Here is a 12,415-nt window from a genome sequence, read left to right on the forward strand (position 1 = left end):
GCAGTGGGAACAGGCACGGCAGTGGGAACAGGCACGGCAGTGGGAACAGGCACGGGGCGGGGGCTGCGGAGCACGGGAGGCAGAGGTGCAGACCTGATGGCACTTCAGACATTGATGCTTTTTCAGATGCAAACCCACTTTTTCTCCTTATCAGTGCACATGCTCTTCTTGTAAAGGAAGATTACCCAAGATATTTTACGCATTTTTCAACGCCAGGTTTCAAGGTGTGCATACATACTGTAACAAAACGAAACTCCAACCTGCTGCAGAGTGCACACAAGGCACCTGCATCCCAAAACTGTAATCGCAGTGCAGTCAGCTAGGCCAGCAGCACAGCTGTGTGTGGATTTGCCAAGTCATTCACACTGATTTCACCTGAGCGACGCCCCCAGCCCCCAGCCCCGGCCTGGAGGCAAGTCTGCATTTAAATCAACGCTTTGTCACCCTCCCATACCAAACACAGCCGCTCAAGGAAAACTTGGCTTTCAAGAAGCTATTCAAAGACAATGCTTCAGCACTTAACTCTCTTCCCAAGCATTCAGCAGGCTTTTCAGCGTCAGTCTGTCCTCAGCCATTCTCATGCCTGCCTTGTCCCTTCCCTGGCAGCTACAGAAAGCATCAAGAGGATGCAGGCTGAATTCTTACACTGCTCCTCCTCTCCCTAAAAGTAGTAGTTATTTCCAGGTATAAGTCTTCTTCATTAGACTGCAGTGCCATGGATAACTGCAACCCTCAAAGCATGCATTCCTTTGGTCAGAAGGAGACAACAAATTCCCCTCTAAGTACAATTACACTAAGATTAAACTGGTAATAAATTCCAATGTCCAGAACTGCAGCCCTGCAGCAAGGATGACTTTTCCATGAACTAGAGAAAGCCCCACGTTTTCTGAACTCATAACCAAAGTACCCAACTTCAGATGTAGCCCTTACACGTGCTCAGAATAATTAACGTTTATCCACAGGGCATTAAAACGTTCACGCGTTTAAAGAACAAAACCAGCGAGTGGCTGCACTGAGGGCAGGAGCCGTGCTGTGACTCCAGTGGAAATGCACTGCAGAGATCTGAAGGAGGTGAGCGGGGCAGCGAGGAAGGACAGCACAGCGACCTGCACCATCTGCACTCACCGTTACAGTCCGTGTTCTCAGCCGTTCTCCCAAAGGGAGTGAGCGCTGTCTGCTCTCTTATCAGCTGTCTGGCATTCATTTGCCGTTCAGATGAGACAAGCTACAGTCTAAACTTCAGATTATGTGCAGTATTTCAGACCCTTTCGTGTTATTTTTGGAGAGAACAAGAACGTATATTGTGGGTGTTCTTTAAACAAACCCTCTCCACCAGACCAGACCCTCAGGAAAAGCACCGACTGCCGAGAAAGCGACCCTGAGTGAGGTGCATGACAGCCGCTCTCAGCTCTGTCACCTCACACTGCTGTTCAACCCATTAATCTTGCTGGAAAAAGCAGTGCAAAGCACAGGAACACACAAGCTGCAGGCTGCACCCTCCTGCAGCACCCGCCATCCCTGGAGCAGCTCGACTGTGCTGCCACCTCCAGCATGGCACAGCCACAGGCACCACGTGTCCCAGCAGTGGGAGTGGGAAGCTGCCATCCCAGCAAAGTGCAGGGACACCCAACTGTACGCTCAGCCCACAAGGCGAGATTTTCTGTGCTACTGCACCCCAACAGCTCAGCCTGACAGGGCTGCACCCAGCACGGCCCTGCACTCTGGTCATTCAGACCTCCTTTGGAAAGCCGTCATGGAAAACCAAGGCCAGAAGAACCCTTCTATGGCTTATTTCTTAACTATAAGCACAACGTTATTTATTGAGTAAGACAACTGATAGAAAATGCTATTGGAAAGGCTGGGGCAGCAGGACAGGCTATGCAAGGAAGATGTTGAAAAGAAAGAAGGAAGCCCAGACCCACAGCAAAAACAGATGCTGCCTGGCCTGGCACAGGTGAGAGCGTACAGGACAAAAGCAGGGAAGAACTCACAAGGAGAAGGCAGATCCAGACAACAGTTAAACAACAGAGTACAAACAATGACACTAACAGCAGGCAGGGCAAGACTGTGCATTTCCTCACGTATTTCCTTGAAGCACAGCAGATGTCTGCTGAAGGTGCTGCAGCAGCAGCCTGGGGTATCTGAGCAGATCTCATAGCAGGAGCAGCTGCCAGGTAGTAGTGAAACCCCGACCTGAGTTGGAGCACACGGCAATGCAACACCCAGGGCTCTCGCTGAGCCTCCCCTTGCTGGAGCAGCCCCTCTCTGAAGCTTTGGTGAGAGTCAGTCTCCTGTCTCCCACCCTGATTTTCTTCCTTAAGGCTCACTGATCAGAAGCATTTTCCCAAACACAAGGAAAAGAATGGCAGCGAGTTCACCTGATTCTAACCAGAATCTGGTGTTACTGAATCTGAAGCTCATCATCCCAGCAAAGAAACACTAACAGGACAAACCTGGGACATAGAACTCCTATGCGATGTCTGCTTCTTATGTAGTTTAAAAATAAGACTCCTACCAGAGTCCTCCTCTTCCCTCCAGCCTGCCATCCTGATGGGATCCACTCCAACTTCATTACTTCACTCAGCTCCAGCACCTGTGCCCCGAGAAATGAATGAATGCAGACAGGAGAAGACTGGACTTGGGAAAGGATCTGTGCTTGTGAATATGTTGTGTGAAAAGACAAAAAGATGAAATGAAGAACAACGATGAAGCAAGATTAAGAATGGAAATTAATGACTGCTTGTGATGAAGTAAAAAAAAATAAAATTGACATTAGAAAAGATTCTTTTAAATAAGCTTTTGTGAAATCAAAACCAAACCTGACCAAAAAAAAAGGAATGAATATTAAATTATATCTGCTTCAAAGCTTAAGCAGTGTTTGGAATGAAGCACAAAGAGGTCAAAGTGCACCCGTGCAGGTAGAGCTGTGCTGGAGAACGCCCAGAGGGAGGGCCAGCCCTGCACAGGAAGGCTGAGCATTGCAAAGACAAAACCAACCTACCAACACCACAACAACACGCAAACCACAACACCTGCGTGGTGAAATCACCGCACAGAGCGTGCCGGCAGGCGGTGACGCAAAGATGGAAACCAGAGGCCTGCTGGAGAGCCACAACCAGCCCACGTCACCGGGACGAGGGATGCGCTTGTCCTCCCTCAGGAGGATCCCTGGGGACCGACCTCAGCAGCCAGGGCCCGGCCTGCCCTCCGGCAGCCTGACCTACATCCACCCCACAGCACACATGACCTTATCTGGGACGCCACCACAGACAAGCGCTCGATACTTGCTCATTCAGTGCTCACTTGTAGAACACACTGCAGAGATGGTGACTTCCTGCTCTCCGTGTGCGCCTTGATACGTGTCCTCTGGCTGGCTTTTACATACCCTGGCCCAGGCTGTACAGCCTATAAATGGAAAGGCTGCTACGCATGTATGCAATGCTGTAAAAGGTTGAAATGAAGAGAGTTGGTTGCATTACACTGAGTATTTCCTGAAGCAACTGTTTCAAGTTCAGGAGTCTCAGACAGAAAGACAACCAGGTAACAGCATCTGTTTTCACTGCTTTCTTACTGGTTTCTTTCTTACTACAGACAACGTCTGCTTAGGAACTGAACAGAACAGCAGTGTGATACGAAGCTTTGGGACTTCGGCATCGCAGTAACCAGAAACAAACAACAGCAAGATGAGAGGCAGAAGGGAGGAGGAAGCGGGTGGGAAAGGGAACAGACTTCTCCCAACACCCAACGAAGAAAAATCCACAGACACAGGGCATTTCAGAGCACTGACACAGGATGAACTATGCCTGGCACTGCCCACATGTGCTTGCTTATCTGCATGCATTTCCAATGATAAACTAAGTTTCCTTTAAAGCCGGGTTCTTTAATCCACACTAATTGTTTCAAGAACGGGAGGAACTGCAGGCATTACCAGAACCTCACTAAGCCTCACAAAGACACTGCCAACAAATATTTTCTTGCAATCCATGAACTGGTGAACAACTGAAATGAAACCAGGTTGTCAGATACGCCCGATTCTCAACCTTATTTCTGTGTTCCTTTATTCTACCAAACCATTTGCAAGCAAGGCATCTGATAAATGCAGTGATCGCTTTCAGAAACAGCATTTCAAAACCCACGAAATGAAAGCCATATACAAATTGCACAAAAATATTCACTGTGACTTTGGCTGTAACCAGGAAGATGCAGTACCAGAGAACAGCATGTGTGCACTGCAAGGAGTGAACGTCTATTTGAAACTCAGCAACCGAGAACTAGCAGTTGGGGCACAGTGTACGTGCAACCACTCACACTTTTGTTTCTTAATTTAATCCCAGGGGCTTCTTTAAAGCAATGAACACTTAACTGGGGCTTGCAAGTTTCCTTTTGTGCAGAAATTACGATTTCTCCCCGGGCGATGGGGGGTGAGATCCCACCTTGTTAATCACAGCGCACTGACAGCGCTGAGACAGGACCATGACCTCCCCAAAGCCAGCAGGCATCCTCATGGAACTCCAAAGAAGCATTTTTCCAAGCAACAACAACAAAGAAAGATGATAAACGTAACACTCAAAAGAAGATTTTAAGATTTCAGTTGCTTTTGCTGAGATTTCCCTACTAAAATGAAATGGGTTTTTGAACACGAGCAGTAACATGGACTTACACTTAATTACCTCTTGTTACCAGCACTTTGAGCTACATCCTGAGGAAAGTTCACGCTTCAGTCAGGTCCTGCAAACTTGCATTTGAGAAGGTTCTTAACCCTTCCATTGGGAATCCTGCTTTGTATGCCCTCACCCTCATATTGAGCACAGCCAACAAGCTAAGAAGCACCTGATTGATTCACTGGTAATCAGAAATCTGTGGGCAGTCATCACATTATCCAAAATAGTAAGCAGTCCGTACAGGTGTTTGGGAAAAGCAAACAGACCAGCACCAGGACAAAAGAAGGAACAATTAAAAGCAGATAACCATCCTGCTCCACACCCTTCTTGCATCAGCTAACAGGAAGGTTTGCGCCTCTCCACCAGCAGTGGGAAGGTAACTCAGTAATGCACTCCCTATCCCAAAACAAAACCAAAATCTCCATTTCTTCCTAAAAACACCCACACCATCTTCTGGGTGTTGGGTTGCTGTCTCCAGCTCAACACTTTGGGTTTTGCATGCACAAAAACCTAATTCTGCATATCTAAAAGTGAAAACTTTTAGAGTGAAGTGAAAAGTGAGAAGTGCCCAGTGCAGTGCTTCAATAGGCACCTGAAAGTTAACAGCAACTATTCTGCTATTTTATTACCAATAAAACTGTTGTGCTTCTTCCTCCCTAAAGACCCGTGCAGTGTCCGTGTGCAGTCTCCAAGAGCACTCAGGACCATCTTACACCATATGTAACCCACAGAACAAGTTCCCTATCAAGAATTAATGCAAACAGAGCCTTGCTAAGCAACAAGCAGGCTGCTTCCTCAGATGAGCACCCCACCTGCTCACACCAGGGCTGGACAGGGGCAGCAGCGGGAGGCAGCTGCCCTCCCCAGGTGGGCTCAGCACTGGGAACACTCCCTGAAGTGCCACCCCATGCACATCCAAGCAGTGCCATGGCTGCAATGCAGCACTGGGGGGGCTGGCAGATGAATGGACATTTGGGGCCATCAGTCCTGCCACTCGTTTGTAGCCGGACCTCAAAGCAGCTGTGGTCAAATTAGTAAAAGGCTGCTCAGACTGTGCTAGAGATGTGCATGACGGCTTCCTGACCAGGGCAGCTCTCTGCCAAGTGCTGGCACACGAGGACAAGATGGCACACAAGGACTTTTCTCCTCATTATTGTTGCTGTTCTTCTGAAAGAAGCACAAAGTGGAGCTCGATGCAATCTCAGTGGTAACTGCACAAAGTCAACACGGCAGCCCGAATGAGCGCTTTCCCATCCCTCAAGAGAGGCAAAGCACACTCCTGGATTCATCAACGCTTTCGGACACAGAAGAGATTGCTGTGCACCAAGTCCAGCCTTATCTCTGCGGAACACTCAATCACTGCTGCAGAAGCCGCCGTGAGCAGCTGCTCTGAAACAATTTTCTAATTTGATAAAAACAAAGAGAAGAGAGATAGCAATGCAGCAGCATCTCACGCTCTGCTGGGCAGCGCATGGCCAGGAGCGCCCAAGGACCAGCTGAACCACAACAGCACTCCCAGACAGGGCAGACCAGCAGATGGGATGCACATCCCACCAAGGAGCCCTATGACCTGTGCTGCACCAACTGCACATGAGTTCCAACCCCAGAGTGGCCTTCTGACAAGCAGTGCAGCAACAGAGAAGGAACACTGTAACTTCCAGTAAACGTTCCATGCAGGCACGCTGTGCCTACACCCAGCATTGGAGCCTGTGGTGCCTTTCAGGTTTTGCTGCACACCAAATTCAGGATGGTCGCACACCAAATCCAATGCCTGCAGTATGTTCTGCAGCTCCACACTCTGCACGCTCACCTCCACGGAAAAATGCTCCGAAGCCATAGAATTACACAAAAGAAAGCAATGCTATTGTTGATAGGTCTAAATTCACTATACAAGAGTCTGCACCTGGCAAGTGTTTAGGGGTCCACAAATCACTAGAGGTTGAAAACTGCTGCTCTAATTCAAAGCAGATTCTCTCACAGACCTTTTTCCAACCATTAACGTGGAAATCCTGGCAATGCCTTAACCACCATAAAGGACTTAACCCCATTTTACTGGGCAAGGACTGCGCTGTGCAGCACAGATGGCTCTGTGCAGACACAACAAAACATCTGTCACCTTTTCCTGGTATCAGAAGTGACATTAACGTGATGTTTTCACAGACTCCTGATGGACGTGCCCAGCCCTTGCCAGGAACTTGAGCTTCTTCCTTCAGGTGCTTCTGGTCCCCGTGCCATTCCCAATGGCTGTACACAAGAAGTTGTCAATCGCAGGCAGGAAAAGCTGATTTATGTTCTAAGCAACAACAGTGAGAGTTAATCGCTGCCCTCAACACTGATTTTTAAGTTAATAAGGTGTTTTTAACATACACAATCTCAACAATAATTCAAATAACACCGCTTCTTTTCCTGAGGCTTAAGTAGCTTATCACCCACCTTCAGAGCTGACAGCTCTTGGATGAGATACAGATTTGTTCAGTTAACGTGAGGACATTTTGAAAACGAAACCTTTCCATGTGGCTCTGCTCAACTCCACTCCTGGGCCAGGAAGCACTGAGGTCTAAAGAAGCTGCTCCACAACAGGAGGCGAGGCTCAAGCAAGGAGGCAGGCTCCCCTCAAAGGAGGCAAGGCTACAAACGGCAAGCACAACAGAAGCATTTTGCCCTGGGGTCAGGAACTGCCGTAACAATATCGCACCGAGCCACTGCCACAAGTTTCAGCAAGGCTGTGGAGGAAACTGTAACACCATCATTCTCTCAACAACACAAAACGTTACAAAAGCCCCAAGGTCTGGGAGCTGCCCCTCCCCTCACAAGTCACCAGCGAGCAAACAGAAAGCGGAGGGGCACCGGGATCTCAAAGCCCATCCTGTGCCACTGGCTGCTCCCCTCCCGCAGCAGCAGGATGCACCAGGCTCACCACATCTCCTACAGACCAGAACCGAAATGCTGAGTGAAGTCTGTGCTCCTCTGGCAACAGCCCTACACTCAAGGCTTGACCAAGGCATGACTAATTACTTATGACTATGGACAGCACATTAACCAGGACGTGCCTTGAATGAAGTCTCTCTTACCCAAGCTTGAACTTTCCATTTGAATTTCGAAAGCAGAAGTGACAGGTTTTTGACATTTTATTCCACAAAACCACACCTTTGAGACTGTCCAAACCAAACCCCTGGTGTTGCTGTTTGCAGAGACCCGCCTGGCCCCGTAAGGTCTGCAAAGGCATCGATCACACACATTCCACACCGCGCTGCTTACCAAGAAACCACATTATTTTTGGTAACATCACATGAATAAACAGAACCTAATCAGAAATAGTAGATTAGAGAACAAATACAAGCAAAACAAAAAGAGCCATCGCTGCCAAATGCTGGGATAAACGCTCCCAGGAGCCAGCGCTCAGCCCACAGGGACGGCACGGCTGTCACCTGGCCCTGCAGCACACAGCCTTCAGCATGCCGCAAACAGGGCACGCTGTGCCATCACAGCCTGACAGCCACAGGCATGCAGTGATTCAACACGCACGGCCAAGCTGTGACGGAGCCTAAGACCGTGCCCAAACCATGGAAACATCCATGTTCTCCTGGATGCCCACCATGGTTGAATCCCTCTGCGAGTAAGTTTAGCTCTGCACAAAGCATGGAGGCACTTCGGAACGACAGCAGTCACTCCCAACCCAGGGCCCAGCAGGTTTCACAGCCTTGTGAGGTCCAGCTCTGCAGCTTCTAGGAAACAACATCATCCCAGCAGCACAAGCCTCAGCAGTGAGGGTTCTGGGAAAGAGCGCCGGCACAGGACAGTGCCCCCACAATCGTGTACAGAACGGCAAGGGTTCCTTCACCTCCAGCCTGCCGACAAACGGGGAGCCACAGTAACGCACAGGACAGTAACGGCAGGACAGACACTTTGTAACAGGAGCACGGAGCCGCGGCTACAGAACGCAATAGAACCCTTCAGCGTATTAGGGATTAATCCCAGGCTTAAAGAGATCACTTCGCCGGCCCTTCGTTTTTTAAGCACCCTGAGCATGCTACACACCGCTCGGTTCTGGAGAACCAAACCCCAGCAGCTCCAACCCCGTGTGCATGGGCTCCTGCACACGAATGCACGGCACAAGGCTGCACGCCGTGCAATGCCTCAGTTTCAAGCACTGTATACCACGAACTAAGCAGATCCAACACACTTTGTGGGCAGCAATTAAAAAACAACGAGCTGGCAAAGCAAAAGGTAATTAGGTACAACACTTACGTTTGTAAAAAAGCAAAACTTCAACACGAGAATTATACCAGGAGCAAACCGCCTCTCCAACACCGCAGCACTGGAGCTCTGGCAGCAGGGCACAGGGACAGCCTCGGGCTCCAGCGCCCACCCGACTGCAAAACACCACCGCGGGACAACCTGCAAGGCCAGGAAACTGCTGTAGACAGACTGGCATCAAGCTGATAACAGAAAAATGTACAAAGCGTCCATCCATTGCGGTGTAAATAGCCACGATCCAACAGTACCACGGAGGAGCCATCAGCTGCCCCCAGTCGCCCCATTGTCACACCAACAATGGCCCAACAACGGCTTCTGTCATTTGTCTCAAAACCCGGCGCTCGGCTTTGAGTTTCAGCAAACCTTAACCGTGATTAAGGCGGCTGTTAAGATAACTTCGGAATATGCACATCCCTCTTAACACCTGAATGCTACCTGGGCCGGGCGTGCCAAGCGCTATTAACAGCCCCCTGCAACACAATGCCTGCCTGCCCACCCGGGATGCGTCCCACAAAGACCGAGTCAAGTGCTGTCCCTTCTGCGGGAAGCACCCTTGGCACTTGGGAAATCGGCCTTTTCAGAGTTCCCAACGACCCAGCGAATCCTGAAAGCTTGAAACAGTCCGAAAGCTGCTGTTTGCATGCTGTCCCGCTGGCAAAGCTGAAGGGGCAGTGGGTTTGGGAATAGCGGTTCTGACTAAGACCAGCTGCAAAGCGAAGGAGAAAGTGGGTAAATGGGGTTATCGGAGCGGCCCCGCCAGACAGGCTGCCCTAAAAATAGTGGTGTGGAGCTCCTGAGTTTTGTTTCGTTGTTAGGTTTGTTTGGGTGGTTCTGGTAAGTTGTAGCAGGATCTCAGAGAAAGATTGCTCGAGTCACCCAAAACTAAAGGGGACAGGAGATCAATGCCTGAATGAATAGAGCATCTGAGGGCAAGCCTGGCTATTCCTATAGCTACTGTGTCACATTCAAAATAAAAAATGTGAACTTTCTCAGTGGTAACCTGGCACAGGCAAAAAGCCCCCCCACAGCACAAACAGCAAGGCTCAAATGAATGACCTCTCTGACAACCTGCTCTTATCAGAAGGAAGATGAAGAGGAAGGATCTCAAGTTGCCAACAACAACAAAAAAGGTTTTTAACAGTTCTGTGAGGTTAATGGCACACCAGGGCATGCAGGACAGCAGCTGGACTGAAAATCGGCCCTTCACTCCAGGCCCAAATAACGGGCTCCATCACCAAGCATTCTCACCATTCAGGCTGCAGCGCCGCGGTGCACGCAGCAAAGCCACCGATAGTAGAAGCAAAGCGTAGTGGAAGTACCTCTGCTCGCTTCTGTTTACAACGTGAGACCCTCCCACAACCGCATCACTGAGCACATGTCTGAGATCCCCGCTTCGCTCAACAAAGCTACGCACCGACCTCAGCCTGACAGCAGCCTCTGCCTCAGAGCACCGGCTCTGAGCTTTGCACACAACACCGCTGCTCCCAGAGGCGCACGCTGTGGGGTCGTGCCCTGCAGCGCCCCAAAGCAACTCCCGCAGCAAAAACACAACAGGTTCCCCAATGAACGAGGGCGAGAGCACCCCTACAAATACTGCAGTAGCATCTGTCTGGCAGCAGCAGCCACGCTGAAATGAGAAAGAGCAAAACGGTTGCAGGATCAGTGCTGTCACATGGGTTACATTCCACACCTGGCATCAAATCATACCTCAAACCTGGTGCGAAGCAAGCTGAAATCAACAAAATCGCATTTAAAAACAAAGCACTCGAGGAAAACACAGAAGATCTCTAAGAACTGCTGCATAACGGATGTATGTGCCTATAAATAACTCCGGGAGCTCAGCTGAGGAATGCTGAAACCCATCCCAAAGTTTTACTCGCGTTCAAAAATGAGCTCCATATACGTCATGTGCACTCAAGTGCTGTCAGAACTCGGAGCTGCAGCATTTCTGCTCGTTGAGCACGTCTGGAAAGAACCTGATGGAATGCGAGCAACATTTACAAAGAGATTTAAAAAATAGTAATGTGTGGTGAGGAAACGTGGGGGGACAGCCCTGCAGCTCGGGACCTCACACCCAAACAAAGCTCTGACAATCCAGGTGCTAAGAGATGCGAGAGGTCCCCTGCTGACCCATCACCTTGCCAGAAAACACCCTGAGGGCAGAGTGAGGGAAGAAAAAAAAAGGGGGGGAGGGAATCCCAGCAAACTAATTTTGCAGCAATGACGGCAACGATGCCTACGTTAGGAAAAAATAATAAAACGCGTGCGGTGAGAGCTCCGTGCGATAAAGGCACGGCCCGCCCGGCGGTGACAGCTGCGTCCGCACCGCGCACGTGAAGGCGGACGGACAGACGGACGAGGCCGCGGCCCGGAACAGCGGCTCCCAACGACGGCAGCGCTGGTGTCAAATCTGTCCCTCGGCAAGATGGCTGCCAGCAGGCCGCCGCGATGTCAGCTGCCAGCCGCGGCCCGGCCGGGCCCGCAAGATGGAGCCGCGCCGCTCCCCCCGCCCGGTGCGGCCGGCCGTCCCCCCGCTCTCCCCGCCCCGGCGCCGCTTACGAGCTGCAGCGCGGCGCTGCCGGAGGGCTCCGCGCTCTCCCCGGGGCCGCCGTCCGACCCGGGCAGCTCCGCCGGCTGCAGGCGGGGCGGCTCCGGGCTGCCGGCCCCGCGGCTCTGCTCGAGCTCCTCTTCGTCGTCGTCGTCGTCGTCCTCCTCCTCGTCCTCGTCGTCCTCCTCCGGTGTCTCGTTGCCCTCCTCCTCCTCCTCCTCTTCTTCCTCCTCCTCCTCTTCTTCCTCCTCCTCCTCGTCCTCGTCCCCTCCGTCCCGCAGCAGCAGCGGGAAGCCCAGCGCGGCGGGTTGCGGCCCGGCTCCGCCCGGCGGCTCCTGCGGCGCGGGGGCGCGGGGGGGCGGCGAGCCGGGGTCGGGCAGGGCCTCAGCGCCGTCGGCGGGGCCGCCGAGGTACTCGGCGCTGATCATAGAGGCCAGGTCCTGCAGCCGGCGCAGCGGGATGTAGCAGGAGGACGGGTCCTGCCCGAAGCCGGGCTTGGCGGCCGCCAGCTGCATGGCGGGCGGCTCGGGGCCGCGGGGCTCGCCGAACGGACCGCCCTTGCGCTCGGCAGCCGGCAGCGAGGTGCCGAACGGGACGAGGCAGCTGCGGCGGCTCACTTCGCAGGCCTGCTCCATGCCGGGCGGCGGGCATCCACCTGCGGGCGACAGCACAATGGGGTCAGCCCGGCCGCCCGCGACAAAATGGCAGCCGCGCCCCGGGGCCCGCTGCGCTCCGCGGCCCCGCGCGGGCGAGAAGGAGGGAGGGCGAGAGGGAGGGAGGAACGGAGGCGGCCGCCGCGCCGCTAGGCCCGGGCCGCGGCCCCTCCGCCCGGCCTCGCTCCGCTTCTCGGCTCCGCTCCCGCTCCGCTCGCGCGGCCCGCTCGGCGAGAGGCGGCGCCCGCCGGGCAGCGCTCACCTGCGGCCGCCGCGGCCGGCTCGCCGCCGCCTGC

At 52.4% G+C, this 12,415-nt stretch overlaps 1 protein-coding gene across 1 annotated transcript in view; it reads right to left on the reverse strand.

Moving 5' to 3' along the window:
• NSD1 (nuclear receptor binding SET domain protein 1) overlaps positions 1 to 12,101 on the reverse strand; it is a 56,576-nt gene extending 44,475 nt beyond the window's left edge. Inside the window, exon 1 of the mRNA XM_042826498.1 lies at positions 11,478 to 12,101. Coding sequence (XP_042682432.1) covers positions 11,478 to 12,101 — 624 coding nt within the window. The remainder of the gene's footprint in view (positions 1 to 11,477) is intronic.
• Positions 12,102 to 12,415: the final 314 nt, after the last annotated feature.

This window comes from Centrocercus urophasianus, unplaced genomic scaffold, assembly GCF_019232065.1.
Source record: "Centrocercus urophasianus isolate 14NV4802_14NV808 unplaced genomic scaffold, USGS_Curo_1.0 seq_26, whole genome shotgun sequence".
In the NCBI taxonomy this organism is placed as follows: Eukaryota; Metazoa; Chordata; class Aves; order Galliformes; family Phasianidae; genus Centrocercus; species Centrocercus urophasianus.